At 44.4% G+C, this 21,316-nt stretch overlaps 1 protein-coding gene and 1 pseudogene across 5 annotated transcripts in view; both read left to right on the top strand.

Annotated features, from left to right (window-relative positions):
• Positions 1-21,316, top strand: part of ICE1 (interactor of little elongation complex ELL subunit 1) — a 467,878-nt gene that overhangs the window by 61,080 nt on the left and 385,482 nt on the right. For 4 of the 5 annotated variants that reach the window (XM_073630759.1, XM_073630758.1, XM_073630757.1 and 1 more), the window contains 2 exons: positions 8,755-8,813; positions 12,365-12,401. The exons of the other annotated variant lie outside the window; for it this stretch is intronic. In XM_073630759.1, the coding sequence (XP_073486860.1) occupies positions 8,755-8,813; positions 12,365-12,401 (96 nt within the window). The remainder of the gene's footprint in view (positions 1-8,754; positions 8,814-12,364; positions 12,402-21,316) is intronic. 5 annotated transcript variants of the gene reach the window in all.
• Positions 16,135-16,250, top strand: LOC141146331 (5S ribosomal RNA; annotated as a pseudogene).

The following is a 21,316-nucleotide window of genomic DNA, read 5'->3' as shown; positions in this document are numbered from 1 at the left end:
GGGTGGCCTCGCCCCTTGTGACTTCACCGGCCAGGAGCATGCTGGGGTGGCGACATCACACAGGGTAGGGCCACCTGGTGACGTCACAGGGTGACTCCTTCCCTTAGCTATTTAAGAACTGTGAGGCGGAGTAGCAGGCAGTTAGCGGGAGCCTTCATCGGGGTTAGAGGATTTCTTTACTTCTTTTTCTTGTGCGGCGGGCGTTGTGATTGACGTTGGATCTACTTCATGGGACTTTTTTTTTATATATATATATATATATATATATATATATATATATATATATGGAATTGTCCTAAACTGTGTGTGTTTGTTTTTATTTCCCCATGCTGAGGGCATGTGGCCTGGTATGGTTCCGGGGGAGGGGGGCGCGCTCGCTCATCCCCCTCCCTTTCCTGCTCTGCCGGGTTGCAAGCTCAGATAAGGGTCTGGTATGGATTTTGAGGGACCCTACGCTTTTTTTTTTTTTTTGTTTATAATTTTGAATTGCCGGCATGTTTTCTTTAGATTCAGCTGATAAGTCATCTGTTAAGGAAGCTTCTCGGCCTGCTCCTTAGCAACCAGCTATTGAGGGGGGGCGCGCGCCCACACTGTTTTTGACAAATACCGGACAGCAACACCGTGGTGATAAATATCACGTTTTTGTACTCTGTGTTCTGTTTGTGAATTGGGCTAAAGAGCTTACCGCATGGTATTTTGGTGATTATTTACCTGGAAATTTTTAATTTTTCTGTAAATACCGCATAATCGTGTGCTTTTTTTTTTTTTTTTTTTTTTACCACATGAGATAATTTATGCAAATAAGTCGCATGACCGTGTTATCACATGCGGTAAACGTTAGTGGATTGACCCCTGTGTAACCTTCAAATACCAATAAATATGCAATTTCTTACTGTGAAAACTAAAATTCTAGAAAATTCTAATAATACTAGAAAATAATTCAAGGAATCTGAAAGTGGTCTCTTTTGGCAAGTGCCCGGGTCCTGATGGATTTTATTATGAGTATTAGTATTATAAGACTTTTCTTATTACGTTGCTATGGTACTTTCTAAATTATCTCCCTGCATTACCAATGGTAATGATATTCTGACAGAAATACATGGAGTCTTCAAAAAGTTATTGCACTTTTACATATATAATAGTTAAGTCGGGTTAAAAAAATAAAATAAAAAAACATGTTATACTTACCTGCTCTGTGCAGTAGATTTGCCTGGATCCTCTATCTCCTCTTCTCGGGTCCCTCTTCGGCTTTCCTGGCCCCTCCCTCCTATCGAGTGCCCCCACAGCAAGCAGCTTGCTATGGGGGCACCCGAGCCGAGCTGTCGTTCGGCCCCACCCCTTGCCTCTTGGGGGATCAGGAAGGAATTTTTTCCCCTGCTGTAGCAAATTGGAGCATGCTCTGCTGGGGTTTTTGCCTTCCTCTGGATTAACTGAAGGTATAAAATTGGGTATATTGGATTGTACGGTATTTTTTTATTTTATTTATTGTTTTTAAGGTTGAACTGGGTGGACTTGTGTCTTTTTTTTCAACCTGACTAACTATGTATCCCCCTCTCTCTCTCCTGATTGGCTAACTGACTTTGCTTGACAGCTGCGGGATCCAATGGTGCCGCTGCTGTGTCTCAGCCAATCAGGAGGAGAGTCCAGAACGGCCGAGGGACTTGTGGACATTGCTGGATGGAGATAGGGCTCAGGTAAGTATGAGGGGTGCTGCTGCACACAGAAGGCTTTTTATCCTAATGTATAGACTGCAGTAAGATAAAAAAAAACCTTCTGCCTTTACAACGCCTTTAAAAAAAAGTGCGGAAACTTTTTGAAGAACTCTCGTACTAATGGATTGTGTCTCCTAAGCCATCTCCCTTCTGAATAGATGAAAAGTTGTTTACAAATTTGTAGCAAAAACTGCATGCCACTCCTCCTCTCCCAGATCAGGCATGATTTGTACATAGACCAAAAACTAGGGACAACACCTTACAATAATCTCATTGAATCTTCATGCATATAATACCAAGTGGCCAATGCTTCCCATGTCCACTCATGCAAATAAATGCTGGGGACTAAGATCTGAAATGTTTCCATACACTTGGTTCTGGAATTCCAATTGCATTTTCTTGCATTCTTGTAGTATGGCCTCGGTACTCTTATTAGTCTACAATGCAATGTGCTCTGTTATTGGAGGCTCACCGATGAATGACAGGATCTCTCTTGCCCATTCATAGATGCATTACGAGACAGTGGGACCTCATTTAAACTGGCGCTCGCGCATTTAGCTTTTCTAAACTCAGATAAAGTTATCTGTAAAGTATAAACAACTTTTATGCATTCCAGATGACTTTTTTCCTCCAGCTATTTTTTTGTACTGAAAAAAAAAAAATAATGCATTTGCCACTTCTGAGGACTGATGAGCTGAAATATATTTAGTTTTCCTACTTCATCTTCCAGGACGGCTTACTTGGAGAGATGATTGGTTCCACCCTCTACAGGAAACACAAATCAGACTTTAAAAGGCCCCTTAGTTGTTTTGTGTTTCCAGAACTCTCCAGGAGTACACACCGCAATGTTTGTTCTGGTGGCTGTGGTTACCGGACCCCCTTCTAGGTGCTCGGACCGGGTGTGCCTGGGGTCTGTATGCTTTATTCTAGAAGGTTTCTCCTTTATGATGCTGTATCTTTTAGATTGAAAAGGCAACTGCTGCAGCCCGCCATTCGATTAAGGTTCTGGAATGCGTCATGTTGGTGCAGCCCGAGAAGCATGTTCCGGGAGTCCTAACATGGCGGCGTAATTTCAGAACATGTTATCTTTGAGTGCTCTTCTTGTACTTCGGTTGTACCACGATGACGTCCACTGACGCACTTACGGTGACACGGCAAGATGGTGCTGAAACCGGTATTGATGTGACTCTTTTCTGGGCGCGAGGATTCGTTTTCTCAGAAGCCTGTACAGACTGTGCAGGGCTACCGCCGCTGTGAGACCCTCGCTAGTGGGGCTGGGCCTTGCTACTAGTCGTTCCCTTGGTCTCAGCGGTGGAACAAGTTCCGCAGGCAGCAGTTGTGCGGCTGCCTGGTGGAAGAAGGGTACTTATCGAGATGAATGCCAATTACACCCTTGGAGAAGATGGAGCGCCTTTTCAGGTAGGCTCAACTGCTGCTGCCACCTCCAATCCTGCTTTCAAGGTATGTGCCTCTTTTTCTCTTTCGGTGAGGGTGACAAGTCATTTCATTGGTAATGTTCAGACTGTAAATCATTTTTTTTTCATTTTCCTTTCTAGACAGACAAGCCCATAAAGAACAATTATGGGAATTGCAGGCCTAGGTTGCCAGACAGTTGTTGAAAACTACTGTGTGATAGCTGTGTTTCACAGGTAGTAGATTCTGAGTCTGCGGCGTGTTTAAAGGATTTTATGTTCTCTATAAAGGTGATGGTCTCTTCCTTTCAGTCCTCTATTTTTAGGTTTGCAGGGACAGGCCCTTCCACCTCCCAAGCTGTTACTATTGAAAAGGAGTCTTTAGTCACTGCTAGGTCCCTTCCTCCTCTGGAATTAGAGACTGAGTTCACAGGCAGTCTCTGACCTGGAAGAGGGTGAGAATTCAGCCTGAGCATCTGAAGGAGCTTCCTCCTCCTTGGAGTCTGATGAGGTTGATAGTGCAGCTATCGACAAGCTCTTAAAGGCTATATACACTTCTGAACAGAAGAGGTTTGCGCAGGCTCCTCAATCTGTTCAGGGCAAAATGTACAGGGGGTTTCAGAGCCGTAAGCATAGGACCTTTCCTCCAGTCCTTGCGTGAGATGATCCTTAAAGTGACTGTAAAGTATTTTTTTTCCCTATAAAAATAACAAACGTGCAGTGCATTTGTACAGAGCAGCCCAGATCCTCCTCTTCTCAGGCCCCTCTTCTATGATCCTGGCCCATCTTTCCTATCGACTGCCCCCACAGCAAGCAGCTTGCTATGGGGGCACCCGAGCTAAGTCACCGCTCCCTGTGTCCATTCAGACACGGAGCCCCAACCTGGCCCTGCCCCCTTTCTCTCCTGATTGGCTAACTGACTTTGACAGCAGTGGCAGCCAATGGTGCCGCTGCTGTGTCTCAGCCAATCAGGAGGTAGAACCTCGGACGAATGAGACACTTGTGGACATTGCTGGACAGAGGGACCTCAGGTAAGTGTTAGGGGGGCTGAGGAGGGAGCTGCACACAGAAGGATTTTTGTCTTAATGCATAGAATGCATTAAGATAAAAAACCTTCTGCCTTTACAACCACTTTAATGAATAGAAAGAACTTGAAAAGTATTTTTTTTTTTTTTTTTTTTTCTTTCTAGAGGTCTAGAGTGGCTCTCCCAGATCTCTAAGAATTCAGGTCTCTCTTTTGAGGACTCAGCAGTCACTATGGATTACATGGACAGAAAAGCTGAATCCCTGCTGTGCAAAGCCTGGGACTCTACTTTTGCCCTTGGTCCTGCGTTGGCCTCCACATGTGTGATGAGGAAAGGCCCGGACCTGGACAAAAAATAGGCCCGGGCATTTTGGATTGAGCAGCCCATGACATGTTAACCGGCTCCTTCCCCACTCTCCACCCTGACAGATCGCCAGAGAGAGGGGAGGAGGGAACCCATCAGAGGTGTGGGGGGGAGGTGAGGTGGGACCAGGAAAGAGCATGAGGGGTTGGAGAGCACAGGGAAGAACCTTGAACATGGGGTGGGGAGAGAGCACAGGGGAGAGGCAGAGAACACAGGGAGGAAGGGGAGAGCACAGGGGGGCAGCGGAGAGCATGGGGGAAGGTGGAGAGCACAGGGGGGAAGTGGAGAGCATGGGGGGTGGCGAAGAGCACAGGGGAGGCGGAGAGCAGGGGGGAGGTGGAGAGCACAGGGGTGGCAGAGAGCATGGGGGAGATGTGGGGAGGTGGAGAGCATGGGGGGTGGCGGAGAGTATATGGGGGGAGGTGGAGAGCATGGGTCTGATGTAGAGAGCATGGGGGGAGCAGCAGAGCCCAGGGGGGAAAAGCAGGATAGGAGGAGCAGTGGGGGTGGCTGCATATAGAAGAATCATTCTCTCCATCTTCCTCCTGCAGTCTCAGAATGCCTGCTTCTCCTCTACCTCTCGCAGGCATACTGCAGGAGGAAGATGGAAAAAATGTATTCTTCTTTATGCAGCTGCCCCCACTTCTCCTCCTATCCAGGTTACAGGGGGTGCTGAACTCACATTTTCTGTTATCCGGCACTCTCGACAGAAGACCGACTAGAAGGTGTCTGCTTTGGCTCCTCCCCCCGGCACTGATGGCTGACCTATACGGGTGGCCGCGGAGAGGCCAAAGCCGTCTCATCTAGCTCCTCCTCCCAGCGCTGATGGCTGAGCTTAATTGGCAGCCGGGCAGCCACGGAGAGGCTGGTTGGGTGGCGCAAGCTCGAGCCTTGGGCCCCTCAAGGACTTGCAGCCTGGCGGCACCGGGCCACCGGGCAAGTGCCCGGTTTGCCCTATAGCCAATCCGGGCCTGGATCAGGAGCTTGGATGTCTGGAGCCAAAGGCTGGACCAACTACTATCCTTTGACACCCCAGTGGAAGAAATTAGAGAATCTCTCTTGATGGTAGCAAAATCAGTGACCTTTTTTGGCTGACGCTGCAGCTGATTCAGTTAAGTCTGTCGCCAGAACCTCTGCTCTTGTCATTTTTGGCTAGACATGCTATCTGGCTTAAGTCCTTGGATAATAAGATGTGCGGTATCCCTTTGGTAAAGAAAACTTTTGTTTGGCTCTAACTTAGAGACAGTTTTGACGCATTCCTCAGATAAGGGTAAAAAATTACTTACAAAAACGTAACAGATTTCAGTATAAAAAAAACCTTAGCCCTCAGGGCAAGCCAGATTTTAAGTCTGGTTAAAGCCAAGGTAAAAAGTGGTTCTTTATTAGAGACCAGGCCAAGAGTGTAGCACTCTTTACTCCTACAGCCCTTGCCAAGAGCACACAAAGGGTGGACCATAGGGTGAGTACATGGATTGAAAACTGGCTACAAGGGCGAGTTCAGAGGGTGGTGATAAATGGGGAGTACTCGGAATGGTCAGAGGTGGGTAGTGGGGTCCCCCAGGGTTCTGTGCTGGGACCAAACCTATTTATTTTGTTCATAAACGACGAGGATGGGGTAAACAGTTTAATCTCTGTATTTGCGGACAATACTAAGCTAGGCAGGGCAATAACTTCTCCGCAGGATGTGGAAACCTTGCAAAAAGATCTTAACAAATTAATGGGGTGGGCAACTTTGAGAAAATCGCCCAGCTCTACTATGCAGTCATTGGGGTTAATGACAGCAGCTATCCCAGGAGTTCCAGGGGCTCAGTTGCACTCCAAGATCCTTCTGACGTTTCTCCTCAGGTCATGGAATTGCAAAAGGAGTATCCTAATTCAGTTAATTCCACTTGCATTTGGAGATTCTCTTGATCTGTCTTGGTGGGAGCAACCAAAACATTTAAGAGACTGGAAAACCATGGGTTTTGGTCTCACCCATCAAGATTACCACCGTCACCAGTCTCTGGTGTTGGGGTGCCCACTCAGAAAACTGGCGTATTCAAAGAGTTTGGCAGCCAGAGGAAGCCGATCAGTCATCAAATTACAGAGAGCTTTTGCAGTAATAAATGCATCACTGGAATTGGAACCCAGGATCCAGGCAAAATAGGTTTTAATCTTCACAGACAACTCCACGGTTGTGGCATATCTGAATAAACGGGGGCACCCGCTTAGACAGTCTGTTATCTCTGTCTCAACAGATCCTGAGTTGGACAGAGCTCCTTGGTGGCCCAGGAGGAGTTGGTTCTCAGTCTTGAAAGCAATGTTGGCGGCCCCTCCCTGGACACTTCCAGATGGAAGAGATCAACTCCTGCGGGGGGCAGACTTACCATCCAGACCCTGAGATTTACCGATTGACAGCCTGGATGCTGAACGGCATGTCCTGCAGCTGTGAGGGGCTGTTCGAATAGGGTAATTGACACTATGCTTGGTAGCCATAAGTTAGTCATTAGGATTTGTTCTAGGAAGATTTGGAAGACTTAGGTCCAGGAAGAGAAAGCGGGGTAGTGATTACTTTCCTCTTCTTTGCTGTCTGGATTTTCTTCAAAGTGACATGGACAGAGTTTTATGGATTGGTAGCCTGAAGGTGCAGGTTGCTGCCCTGTCAGTTTTTCTTGGATATGAGACTTGCTGAGAACCCCTTGATCAAGAGATTACTTTTGGCAAGGGCCAGGTTTACTCTGAGGTTAACCAAACAGGTGGCCCCTTGGGACTTATCCCTAGTTTTTAATGCTTTTACCAGGGAACCCTTTTTTGAGCCCCTAGGGGGCTAGAGAATTCAGGGCTTTTGATTTTGTTTAGCGGTCCCAGAAAAGGTGCTAAAGCATCCAGAAGTTCCATTGTTAAATGGATTAGAGACACGATTCTCTAGGTTTACAAATTTTCCAATCAGGCCCCTCCTACAAAGATCAGAGCTCACTCTGCTAGGTCCTTAGCCACTACATGAGCAGAGTGGGTAGGAGCATCATGGGTAGAAATATCCAAGCAGCAGTTTGGTCTTCTTCGCATGCCTTGAGCAAGCACAATAGAGTTTGGATGCTCTTCAGCCAAGACCTCTCCTACGGAAAGAAAGTTCTACAAGTCACTCCCTAAGGTATTGAATCTTGCTTATCCTCTCTAAGTAAGCTGTCATTGAAGATGAAGTGGGGAGAACCCCTGTTAGATTTACCATTAACAGTACTTCCATGAATCTTCCAGGACAGCATCCAGAGTCCAGATTGCCACCCTTTATTTTTTTCAGTTTGGTAGGAGTCATTTTTGTGTCCTAGATGTTTTTTGTGTTTTGGCGTGGCTTCTTCGCTTGTGCACGTGGTTGGAGGTTTTGTCTCTATCTTCAATACAACTGAGGTGCGAGGGAGGGGAGGGGCCTTTTTAAAGTGTTTCTGATTTGTGTTTCCTATAGAGGGCGAAGCCAGTCATCTCCCCAAGTAAGCTGTCCTCGAAGATTCATTAAAATACCTCTACTGGTAAGTCTAATCTAAGTTTTTGGTTTCAAAATGCTTTAAATTGGAGTGCCACTTGTTTGCTTCTTCCCCCTCTCTGCCTGGCACTTTTCGGGTGGGTGGGGGATAGCACTGGTACCCGTCCCCACAGCAGCAAAATCCCCCAGAAGTTCGGCCCCCTTCCTCCACCGCCTGGCCATTCAGAAAGCGCAGCACACTCTGCGCATGCACATTGGGGAACCTTACAAGGATTTCAATATTTTATGAGAACAGTAGACCTTTGTTTTTAGAGTCTTTCTCCTGGTCATCCTGTCATCGAGTTCTCCATTTTGTGCTCTTTAGTGAAAATAAAATAACATGTATTCTATTGATTATCATCTGTTATAAAGAACACAGAATTTTTTTTCTTTCCTATTAAATCATCTGCATTAAGTATAGAGGCTTTTTGAATAACAGTGTTACAGCTCTCATCAGTACTGGTAATTTATGCACCCCATGATTTTTTATTTTTCCCAAAATCAACTCTTTGACCATCAAAAAAGTATGAGATCAATATTTCTTGCTTTATTTTGTCAGAGCTGGACAAATACAGGGGCTAAGTTGTCAATTTAGCAAAATCTGGATGTGGTTCCACACTATATAGGTTTTTGTAGGTACAGTAATATGTCCTGGTGTAGAACCAGTGTATTGGTTCTAGAATTGTGCAATAATTTGTCTTCTATTTTAAACTGTTTTTAGCATACTGTTTTTATTTTTATTTCAGAATTTGAATGAATATGTTGCAGCATTAATAACTCTCAAGCAAAAGATTATTGATTCAGAGTAAGTGAAAGTTCTGCTACTTTGAAAAATGTATTTCTGAGTTGTACAGCACAAGGCACAGGATATTTAGTTTTCAACCATGGGTTCTATGCAGTTACCTTCAGGTAATTGGACAATGACAAAAAAGAGAAAACTGCAAGAACATTCCCTATATAAGTCCTCCCACTCCCATCTAGCCATCTTGCTGGTGTCCTTAGGTGATGGAGCTCTTGTCTTTTATTGAAGATGCTTATTTCTTGCTGTGGAGATACTGGTATTTTCTTTCAGATAATTAAGGATATTAAGAATCCTGGCTGTACCATAGCTACTGCAGTTCTTTTTGCAGCTTTCTGATTGGCTGACTCCTTGGCTGAGCCTCGGGGGGGACCATACCTCGACTCCACTTGGATTAAGATGTGGGACCTACCTGTAATGTTGCTTCAGGCATTGGATCCTGCATGCACCTTGGCACATGGTGCATCGTTTTGAGATAGCTGTAGGGTGCTGTCCTGGTCTAGTGCTATGGTTTGTAACAAATAGTCAGCGTTATTGGGACCAGGCAGCTTGCAAAGAAGCGGTTAATACACAAACCTCAATATTAAATGTAAATAAGGCCCCTTTCACACTGGGGCGGGGGCGGTGTCGGCGATAAAGCGTCGCTATTGTAAGCGGAGCTTTACCGTCGGTATTCGGCCGCTAGCGGGGTGGTTTTACCCCCCGCTAATGGCCAAGAAAGGGTTAAAAGCCACAGCAAAGCGCCTCTGCTGAGGCGCTTTGCCAGCGGTATAGCCACGCTGTCCCATTGCAAAGATGCTGCTGGCGGGACTTTTTTTCCCGTCCTGCCAGCGCACCGCTCCAGTGTGAGAGCCCTTGGGGCTTTCACACTGGAGACAAAGCAGCGGCACTTTCGGGTCGGTTTGCAGGCGCTATTATTAGCGCAATAGCTCCTGCAAACTGCCCCAGTGTGAAAGCGCCCTAAATGTGCAGCACCAAAACTATTGTATGAACTATATATAGTGATCAAATACAAAGAATAGATTGCATTGGATGTCAAAGCATTCACTGTTTTTGTCAATCTACTTCAAGTTCAAAATAGAATTACTGTTGGGTAGTGGCATCCTTGCATCAGGAGGACTTTCTGGCATCCATAGATATCAAGGGTGCATTCTTTCATGTACCCATTACTAGGGTCACAAGTGGTTCTTGTGCTTTGCAGTAGTGCTGGAGCGCTATCAATTTGCAGCCATGGCCCCTCAGATGTTTACCAGAACATTGGCGCCAGTGCTGGCTGCTTTGAGGTCAAGATGAATAATGGTTGTAGGGTATCTATAGAGGCTCATTTGGAACTGTCCGTCATTGTTCAGAGGCTGGAGGAGTCTGGGTGAATTTGAAATCCTGATTCTGTCACAACATTTGAAATACCTTGGGCTGATGTTGAATACTAACCAGGCCAAGTTGTTTCTTGTGTCACAAAAACTCTGGAAACTACAAATTCAGGATTGCCTGCTTGCAGGTGAGTGCCATTGCATGCAAGTTTTGGGTCTCTCGGTGGCAGCCTTCAAAGCGATTCTGTATGCGCAACACCACCTCAGAATTTTGTGGCTTGAGATCTGGTCGCAGAAAAACAAATCTCTGCTGTCTTTGGGTAGAGAGAGATCAAGGTAAGTCGCTTGACAAAATCGTCTTCAAAGAGGTTGTAAAGGTAAAAGGTATTTACAGTGCATCCGGAAAGTATTCACAGCGCTTTAATTTTTTGTTATGTTACAGCCTTATTCCAAAATGGTTTAAATTCATTATTTTCCTTTAAAATTCTACAAACAATACCCCATAATGACAATGTGAAAGACGTTTGAAATCTTTGCAAATTTATTAAAAATAAAAAACAAAAAAATTCACATGTACATAAGTATTTACAGCCTTTGCCATGACACTAAAAATTGAGCTCAGGTGCACCCTGTTTCCACTGATCATCCTTGAGATGTTTCTACAACTTGATTGGAGTCCACCTGTGGTAAATTCAGTTGATTGGACATGATTTGGAAAGGTACACACCTGTTTATATAAGGTCCCACAGTTAACAGTGCATGTCAGAGCACAAACCAAGCCATGAAGTCCAAGGAATTATCTGTAGACCTCCGTGATAGGATTGTATCGAGGCACAGATCTGAGGAAGGGTACAGAAAAATGTCTGCAGCATTGAAGATTCCACTGAGCACAGTGGCCTCCATCATCCACAAATAGAAGAGGACTCCTCCAAGAGTGAGCCCCCCGGCCAAACTGAGTGATCGGGGGGAGAAGGGCCTTAGTCAGGGAGGTGACCAAGAACCTGATGGTCACTTTGACAGAGCTCCAGTATTTCTCTGTGGAGAGAGGAGAACCTTCCAGAAGAACAACCATTTCTGCAGCACTCCATCAATCAGGCCTGAATGGTAGAGTGGCCAGACAGAAGCCACTCCTCAGTAAAAGGCACATGAAAGCTGCCTGGATTTTGCCAAAAGGCACCATAAGGGGAATCGGACCATGAGAAACAAAATAATCTGGTCTGATGAAACAAAAATGTAACTCTTTGGCCTGAATGGCAAGCGCCATGTCAGGAGAAATTTGGAAACCAGGCACCAAAACCATCACTACAGTGAAGCATGGTGATGGTGGCATCATGCTGTAGGGATGTTTTTCAGCAGCAGGAACTGGGAGACTAGTCAGGATCGAGAGAAAGAAGAATGCAGCAATGTAAAGAGACATCCTTGATGAAAACCTGCCCCAAAGCTCTCTGGACTGGGGCAAAGGTTTATCTTCCAACAGGACAACAACCCTAAGCACACAGCCAAGATAACAAAGGAGTGGTTGTGGGAGCACTCTGTTAATATCCTTGAGTGGCCCAGCCAGAACCCAGACTTTACCCTGATTGAACATCTCTGGAGAGATCTGAAAATGGCTGTGCACTGACGTTCCCCATCCAACCTATTGCATTGCAAACTGAATTGTTCCACAGTGTAAGGTGTTTTGGCCACCAACAGGAGCTACCACCTGGGCTGACTTATTTTTTAGTTGTACTTGGCATCCTACTCCTGCAGGGTTTATTATACCCAGTAGGTGATCCTTTAAAGTGGAAGCTGTGTCCTCCAATGAATGCAGAGAAAAGGATTTACAGTAAGTACAACAAAATCCTGTTTCTACCTGGAGAATGCTTAGGACAAAAGGAATCTGTTTTACAGTTAACCACACTGTGTGCTTTTGCAAAATAACTTTTCTCTGTGATTTGTCGCTTTTCTGCAAGCCTGTGATGCATGTAATTTTAGAATTTTATGCCTGCATTCTGTAATGTCTTGCAATCGGTAAATGTGGCCCAAATGTATTTTTCTCTTATCTTTGTTTTTTGGTGTGTCCTGTAAAGTATTTTTTATAACCCATAAAACATGAGACTATAACATCAGAATTGTTAAAACATCTAGTAAAGGTTATTGCTGAACATATTTATGTAATTAAATCTTCATATTCTTTCACTATAATATATAATATAATTTCACAATATAATCATAATTTGTGTTTTTTACTTTTTACCTGTTTTGCAGCCACCTGCTCGCTGAGTATCAACAGAAATGTGATGATATCCTTTTACTTTAAAAAGTGTTTGCATTCATTTAAAACATGTCAGTTTTTTTGTATTATTTCAACTATTTTTGCCACAATTAAAACTCTATTCTAGTATTAAACTATATGATGAGAACCTCTCACCCAAATTTGCTTTCACTCCTGGCTCCATGCATGCCATTATTCCTGTAATTGTGCAGGTTGTGAACAGTGCTATATAGATAGCCTTGGTGCTTTAAAATGTACCTTGTTCACACATACAGTACATCCTTAACTCCATAAAAAAAAGGTGTGAAACATAATGAAAGTAAAACGCCAGGGGGGAAAAAAAGCACTGGTGCACACTTCATGTAATTTCTTTAATCGTACATCACGGGACACAGAGCCATAGTAAATACTATGTGGGTTATAGTCCACCTTCAGGTGCTGGACACTGGCACACCCTAAACAGGAAGCTGACTCCCTATATAACCCCCCATACTGGGAGCATCTCAGTTTTTTCGCCAGTGTTCTAAGGTGTTGGTCACGAGTGAAGATGTGCTGTGCTGAGCTCCACTGGAGCAATCCTTGCTGGGGCTAGCTATGCAGCCGGATCCATTCAAAGTGTCTTTTAGGCCAAATTGAATGGTGCCTGGGCCTCGTATCCGAAGAAATTAGGTTTTGCTTCTCTTTTTAGAGAGTGGGATCCAGTACTTTTGGTATTAAGGCCATAAAGTTTTACTGGCTGGTTCTTTTTACAGGTCCAGGATTGTGGGTTCCCCAAGGGTCCCCGGTTCCTAAAGGTTTGTTAACGGAACCCACCGTGAAGGGTGAAGTTTGGGTCTGTTGGTTTTACCACAGAAAACCCTGAGGTGGGAAAGGTAAGTGGAGTTTTCTAAGGAATTTTTAAATTTTCTTATGAAAAGTCTCCTTTAAAGTAAATGTTGTCATGGCTAAGTGTCACCACTGGGGGCTGTATGGACCACATACCTTCTCATGCTTTGCTCAGAGATCACGCTGTGTCACAGAAGCAGCAGACTTTTTTTTTTTTTTCCCCTCCAGCTAGCAGGCAGATATCCGGTAAGTTTGGGGGGGGGGTTTGCTTCCTCCAGACACCCCCACCTGGGCTGAACTCTTCCCCTCTTTATGAGGCTGAGTATAAGGGAGAACTAAAAACGATCTGCAATGCCATTTTCTTTCACTGCCCCTACTCGGCGGCGGCTTCCAGGTCTCCTCCACGCCATCCCTTCCTCACTCGCCAATCCCGGTGGATCGGAGGCCCGTGCTTGCACGGGAGAACTTTTTTTTAAAGAGAAAGGAGGAGGCGCGATGCGAGGTGGGGGCGGGGCTTAACCCGGCGTTGTCATCCTCCAACGCAGGAGTGTTTTTTTTAAAAAAAACCTCCATTTGTGCTGGCTGCAAAATTGTCGGATAGTCATAAGAGCCAAGAGGAGCATGAAAGAGGTTTTGGTAACACAGGCATTTCCTATTTGACACATTTACTATTTGCATCGGGCTGAGCATTAATAGCAGTGGCTGACTATTGCTCAAGCAGTGGATGCGATTTCTTCTGGTAGTTCCTCTGCTTTGTGCATCGGGCTAAGGTCAGAAGGGGGGTTGAAACACCCCCAAAAAAGAGCCAAAAGGGTCTCCCTTAAGCTCTGGAAAGCCTACTCATCTCTACAAATGGCATCCTCCCCTGAGAGGGGGTGGCTGGTCAGAGTGAGCATCTGGGCCATGAAATGTTTGCAACTGTTTTCAACACTGCAGCCTCTGTTTATTTCACTAAAAAGATCTTTTTTCCTCAGCCATGATAGTTAAAAAAAAAAAAAAAAAAAAGTTTAGCGACTTTAATCGCATCCCAGTGTGGGTCAAAATGCGACAGGTTCTCTTCCATTACCCAGGATGCTCAAACTGAGGAACTAGGGGCAGGAGAAGACTAATTCCCTTAGGGGACCGTGGTAAGGCTGATGACTCCTCTTCTAAGGTGTCAAATGCGGGAGAATCAGCTGTTTCAATCTTAATATTGATGGTGCAGTTTCTTGCTGAATGATCCGCTCCACATTTATGTACCCTTAACTGAGTGGTTGGGTTCGCTAAAGCCTCCTCAAGCTGTGCATGCCTTTTTCCTGTCCTTTCATTGTTGGAAAAGCTTTTTTGTATCTTGAGAGGATCACCCAGATAAGCGTTATTTTCTCTCCTAAAAAGTTTTCACACTTTATCCTATGGTGAAGGAAATTCACTATGTAGGGTATACCAGCAATTAATGCGGCTATATACTCTGTGAATAAGAGTTTGCCTTGTCCGGTAGACAATGCTCAAATGCTTAGGGATCCAACGGATAAAAAGTTGGAATTCCTTTTAAAAAAAAAAAAAAAAATGCTTTTTTTTTTTTTTCCTCTGGCAGATTGAGTGTCTCAGCCTGCGCTGACAGTAATTGCTTAATCATTGAGAGACCAGTTTAAAAGGTGTTCAAGGTTATCCTGCTCAGCAGGCCCAGGATCTGGCAGCTTTGTGTGCAATAGTTGCTATGAGTTTCTATCTCTCAAGCCTTGCGCCCTTGCACCCTTCGCTAAGCACCATGCAGAAGCTCCTGGCTAGTCTTCCATTTTGCAGTAAAACAGCTATTTGGGGATGTTTTGGATAATACATCCAAAGAAATTCTAGTGGAAAAAGTACCCCTTTTGCCATTTAAGAAAAGGAGTAAATGTATTTTCATTTTAAAGCTCCTTCTTCTGTGCCAGGGTCATTAGCCTCCAGGCAGTCACAACGGCTTCTGCCTTTAGGTTCAAAAGAGAACCCCAGGGACAAAAAAGGTCTTGGGGGAGGAAACCTACAAGATACTGAAGCCTCCTTATGAGGAGGCACCCCTGCTCGCTCAGTAGGGGGAATTCTTCTGCAGTTCTCAAGGATCTGGCAGAAAGTGTGTCAAGATCAGACGTTCCTAAGGATCCAGAGAAAAAGTCTTTCTCTCAAGCATTGGACCATCTTTTGGCAAAAAGTGATCACGGTGGCCCCCATGTAAGAGTAGAGGTTTGGGTTTGGTTAAATCCAAATGGACATTGTGGATCTCAAAAACTTAAATTCAATTCCTGAATATAACCACTCATTTTTCGCATGGAGTCAACCCAATGAGTTATCTCCATCCTACAAGGAGAACTTCTGGTGTCAATCGACGTCAAAGATGCATACCTCCATTATGCCTATTTCCTCGCTCACTAGTAATATCCACTTTTCAAAGTGGAAAATCTTCATTTTCAGTGTGTAGCTCTGCTTTCCGGTCTAGCTACTGCACCTTGAGTGTTTTACAGTGGTTCTGGTCCCTCTTCTAGCCAGATTAAGGGCCCAAGGTATAATGATTATGGTTTACCTGGACGATCTGTTCTTGATAGTCCAGTCAGTAGCCCGCTTAGACCAAAGTATGGTCACCACATTCAACTACCTGGAATATCTAGGTCGGATTCTCAACCTAGGAGAAATCGTCTCTAAATCCATGAAAAAGGCTAAAATACTTGGGTCTGATCACAGATACACCCAGAAAAGGGGTATTCTTGCTCCAGGCAAAAATCAGCACCATAAAGGAACTGATTTAGGTGGTCAAAGCAAGATTAATTCTTCTATTCAACTTTGCATGAGGTTGTTGGGAAAGACGGTGGCTTCATTCAAGGTCGTTCCTTATGCTCAGTTTCATTCGAGACTGCTGCAAAATGGTATCCTATCGGCTTGGAACAAAGGGTTCAAGCTCCAGATTCCCAATGTGTCTGACTCCAAAGCCTATGGCCACATCATCCTGAATGCGCCCAATCTCATCTGATCTTGGAGGCTAAGCAGGGTCGGGCCTGGTTAGTACCTGGATGGACCACCTGGAAATACCAGGTGCTGTAGGCTGGGTACGCCGGAGCCTCAGTTTATGGTTGATATCCAAAAATCTGCAACGGGGAAAATCCTTCCTTCAGTTACCACGGAAGTGGCCCAGATCAGAAATGGCCTTGCCCATTATCATTCTAGAAATTCAGGCAGAGCCCTTGGTTCTGAGGGCCTAAACGTTCCGTTTACGGTATTGTCCTGCCAGGATTCAATCCGTCTTGCCACAGCAATGGCCTCTATTAATCACCAAGGGGGCACAAGAAATTGTGCGGCCCAGAGAAAGGTGAATCATAGCCTATCTTGGGCAGAAAATAGTGTACTTTGCCTATCGGCGGTCTTCATTCTAGGAATAGAAAATTGACAGGCGGACTACTTGAGTCGCCAGCAGTTGTTCCCGGGAGAATGGTTCCTTCACCCCGATATCTTCCTGTCAATATGCCAAAGATGGAGGATCCCAGACATAGATCTGTTTATGTCCAGGTTCAACAATGAAATCGACAACTTTGTGTCAAAAACAAAGGATCCGCTAGCATGCGGGACAGATGCCTTGCTATTCCCGTGGAATCGGTTCTCGCTGATTTATGCATTCCCTCCCATTCTGCCTGCATCCACGACTTCGCAGGATCAAGCAGGAAGGGAAGTCTGTGATTCTTGTGGGCCCAGGAAATCTTGGTATGCGGAGATCGTAAAGATGGCAGTAGGGGGGACCCATGGACCCTACCGCCACTGCCAGACCTTCTCTTGCAAGGTCCGGTATTCCATTCTACTTTACAAACGTTAAATTTAATGGTTTGGCTATTGAGACCCACACTCTGAAGAAGCATGGGCTGTCAGGTTCAGTGGTTTCTATCTTGGTTAATGCAAGGGAGCCGGTCTCCATAATTTTATATTATGGAGTCTGGGAAGCATATATCTCCTGGTGTAAAACCAGGGGTTGCACCCCAGGAAATAGGTCAAAGCTAGAATCCTTGACTTTCTGCAGATGGGGGGAGAAATAAAGCTGGCCTTGAGTGCTTTCTAAGGACAGATCTCAGCCTTATCTGTATTATTTCAACGACCACTTGCTTCGCATTCTTTGGTTCGTAACTTTATTCAGGGGTTAACAGGGCTTAATCTCCGGTTAGGTCACCCCTGAACCCTTGGGACTTGAATTTAGTTTTGTCGGCATTACAAAAAAGGCCTTTTTTTGGGCCGATATGACATATTCCCTTGGTGCTTTTTTTACAAGGAAACCTATTTTTTCTGGTAACCATATCTGCTGCAAGAAGGTGGTATCAGAATTGGCTGCTCTTTCTTGTAAAGAGCCATATTTTTATTGTTTTCAAGGGTAAGGTGGTATTGCATCCTCATCCTAACTTTTTACAGAAGGTAGTATCAAGTTTTTTTATCTAAACCAGGATATTGTTCTGCCTTCATTTTTTTCCAGAACCCTGTTCTATGGAAGAAAAATCACTACATTTTCTTGATGTGGTGAGAGCGGTCTACTTAAAGACATGGAAATCTACTTTTCTAAACTCGACAAGTAATCGTTCTAGCTTTTGGTTTAAAGAGGTAGTTTCTACCCTCTCAAATCAAAACGCACTCCTATAGGGCTGTTAGTGCTTCGTGGGCAGTGCATCACCAAGCCACCATGGCTTAAATCTGCAAGGCTGCAACTTGGTCTTCAATCCATACATTTGCCAGATTCTATCAGGTGGATGTAAAAACACATGAGTATGTCGCCTTTGGGCGCAGTGTACTGCAGGCAGCAGTATAAGTCCTCTGATCTCATGGTGCCCTACCTTTGTTGTCTCCCTCCCTTCAGTTGGCATTGCTCTGGGACATCCCACATAGTTATTACTATGGCTCTGTGTCCCGTAATGTTCGATTAAAGAAAATAGGATTTTTATAACAGCTTACCTATAAAATCATTTTCTTTTGAAGTACATCATGGGACACAGAAGTCCCACCCCTCTTTCTAGTATACACATGTATTGCTTTGCTACAAAACTGAGATATTCCTGGTATGGGGGGGGGTATATAGGGAGGCAACTTCCTGTTTAGGGTGTGTCATTGTCCAGCACCTAAAGGTGGACTATAACCCACATAGTAATTACTATGGCTCTGTGTCCCGTGATGTACTTCAAAAGAAAAGAATTTTACAGGTAAGCTTTTCTAAAAATCCTATTATTTGGGACCATTGTTTTTACCTCCGATCCTTAACCACTTAAGCCCCGGACCATTTGGCTGCCCAAAGACCAGAGTACTTTTTGCAATTCAGCACTGCTTCGCTTTAACTGACAATTGCGCGGTCGTGCGACATGGCTCCCAAACGAAATTGATGTCCTTTTTTTTTCCCCCACAAATAGAGCTTTCCTTTGGTGGTATTTGATCACCCTTGCGATTTTTTTTTTTTTTTTTTTTTTTTTTTTTTTTTTTTTTTTTGCGCTGTAAACAAAAAAAAGCGCCAGTTTTGAAAAAAATGCATTTTTTAAAAACTTTTTGCTATAATAAATATCCCCAAAAAATATATAAAAAAACATTTTTTTGTTCCCTCAGTTTAGGCCGGTACGTATTCTTCTACATATTTTTGGTAAAAAAAAATCGCAATAAGCGTTTGGTTTGCGCATAAATTATAGCGTCTACAAAATAGGGGATAGTTTTATGACATGTTTATTAATCTTTTTTTTTTTTTTTTTTACTAGTAATGGCAGCGATCAGCGATTTTTATCGTGACTCCGACATTATGGCGGACAGATCGGACACCATGGCGCAATTTTGGAACCATTCACATTTATACAGCGATCAGTGCAATTAAAAATGCATTGATTACTGTGTAAATGTGACTGGCAGTGAAGGGGTTAACCACTAGGTGGCGCTGTAGGGGTTAAGTGTGTCCTAGGGAGTGATTCTAACTGTGGGGAGGAGGCGCTGTGTGTGACATGACACTGATCACTGCTCCTGATCAGTGACAGTGTCACTAGGCAGAACGGGGAAATGCTTGTTTACATCAGCATTTCCCTGTTCACCCTCTCCGTGAGACAATCTTGGGTATTCCCGCAGGCATCAAGTCTGCGGGACCCGCGATCACACTCACGGAGGTCGCAGCGGGCGTGAACCGCTTCTTAAAGGGCAACATACAGGTACGTAATCTGCCTGTATGTGCCCTTCTGCCGATGTATATCGGCATGAGCCGGTCGGCAAGCGGTTAATGAAAGTGGCTCATTTATGCAGTGAGGGTGAACTTGATGGAGAATTAGGGGCCCTCCAATATTTCTCTTCCCTCTCCTTTCTGTAGTATTCAACTGTCCTAACGCTAGTTGATCAACATATGTGTTAATTTTCAGACTCTAATTTTATGTTTTACACATGGAAGAATAAAAGATAGCTTTTTTGTGGGCTGGAATCTAGAGTATATGTGATCTGCACATTAAATTGTTACCCAAAGATTTGCAAGATCAGAGGACATTTGGGCAGCGGGTACTGGTGGGTTAAGGGTGAGTACATGGATTGAAAACTGGCTACGGGGGGCGAGTCCAGAGGGTGGGGATAAATGAGGAGTACTCAGAATGGTCTGGTGGGGAAAGCGGGATTCCCCAGTGTTCTGTCCTGAGACCAATCCTATTTAATTTATTCATAAACGATCTGGATGATGGGATAAACAGCTCAATCTCAGCATTTGCGGACGATACTAAGCTAAGCAGGGAAATAATTTCTACGCAGGATGTGATAACTTTGCAAGAAGATCTAAACTAATTAATGGGGTGGGGTGGGCAGCTGCATGGCAAATGAGGTTTAACCACTTCAATACAGGGCATTTTCACCCCCTTCCTGCCCAGGCCAATTTTCAACTTTCAGCACTTTAACATTTGATTTACATTTGCGCGGTCATGCAACACTGTACCCAAATGACATTTTTATCATTTCTTCCCCACAAATAGAGCTTTCTTTTGGCGGTATTTGATCACCTCTGCGGTTTTTATTTTTTGCACTATAAACAAAAAAGAGCAACAATTGTGAAAAAACACAATACTTTTTGCTATAATAAATATCCCAATTTGAAAAAAAAACAAAACATTTTTTTCCTCAGTTTAGGCCGATTATGTATTCTTCTACATATTTTTGGTAAAAAAATCGCAATAAGCGTATATTGATTGGTTTGCGCAAAAGTCATAGCGCCTACAAAATAAGTTATTGATTTATAGCATTTTTTTTTTTTGCTAGTAATGGCAGTGATCTGTGATTTTTTTTTTATTTATTTATGTTTTTTATTGTGACTGTGACATTGTGGCGGACAGATCGGACACTTTTGAGACTATTTTAAGACCATTGACATTTATACAGCGATCAGTGCTATAAATATGCACTGATTACTGTATAAATGTCACTGGCAGGGAATGAGTTAACACTAGGGGGTGATCAAGGGGTTAAATGTGTTACCTAGGGAGTGATTCTAACTAGCGGGGGGATGGGACTGACTAGGAGAGGAGACCGATCTGTGTTCCTATATACTAGGAACACACGATCGGTCTCCTCTCCCCTGACAGGACATGGATCTGTGCATTTATACACACAGATCCATATTTCTGCTCTGTCACAAACGATCGTGGGTGCCTGGCGGAAATCATGGCTGCTGGGCACGCGCATTGGCTCCTCTGCGGCGTGCGCGCCCCCTATACGGCCAGAAAGCCAAGGACATCATATTTCTGCAGACGTCATATTTCAATAGGCGGGTATTGAAGTGGTTAATGTTGAAAAATGTAAAATAATGCATTTGGGTGCCAAAAATATGAATGCAATATACTCGCTAGGGGGAGAACCTCTGGGGGAATCTAGGATGGAAAAGGACCTGGGGGTCCTAGTAGATGACACTCATGCAATGCCAGGCTGCTGCAAGCAAAGCCAGAATATTGGCATGCATTAAAAAGGGGATTCGCTCCAGAGATAAAATAATTCTCCCACTCTACAAGACTCTGGTCTGACCTCATCAGGAGTATGCCGTCCAGGTCTGGGCACCAGTCCTCAGAAGTTATGTGCTGGCGAGGGTCCAGAGAAGGGCAACAAAGCTAATAAAGGGACTGGAGGATCTTGGCTACGGGGAAAGACTG

This window comes from Aquarana catesbeiana, linkage group LG05 (genome assembly GCF_042186555.1).
Source record: "Aquarana catesbeiana isolate 2022-GZ linkage group LG05, ASM4218655v1, whole genome shotgun sequence".
NCBI classification, from domain to species: Eukaryota; Metazoa; Chordata; class Amphibia; order Anura; family Ranidae; genus Aquarana; species Aquarana catesbeiana.
Note: the sequence above shows the minus strand (reverse complement) of the source record. Positions and strands in the feature narration are given on the sequence as shown.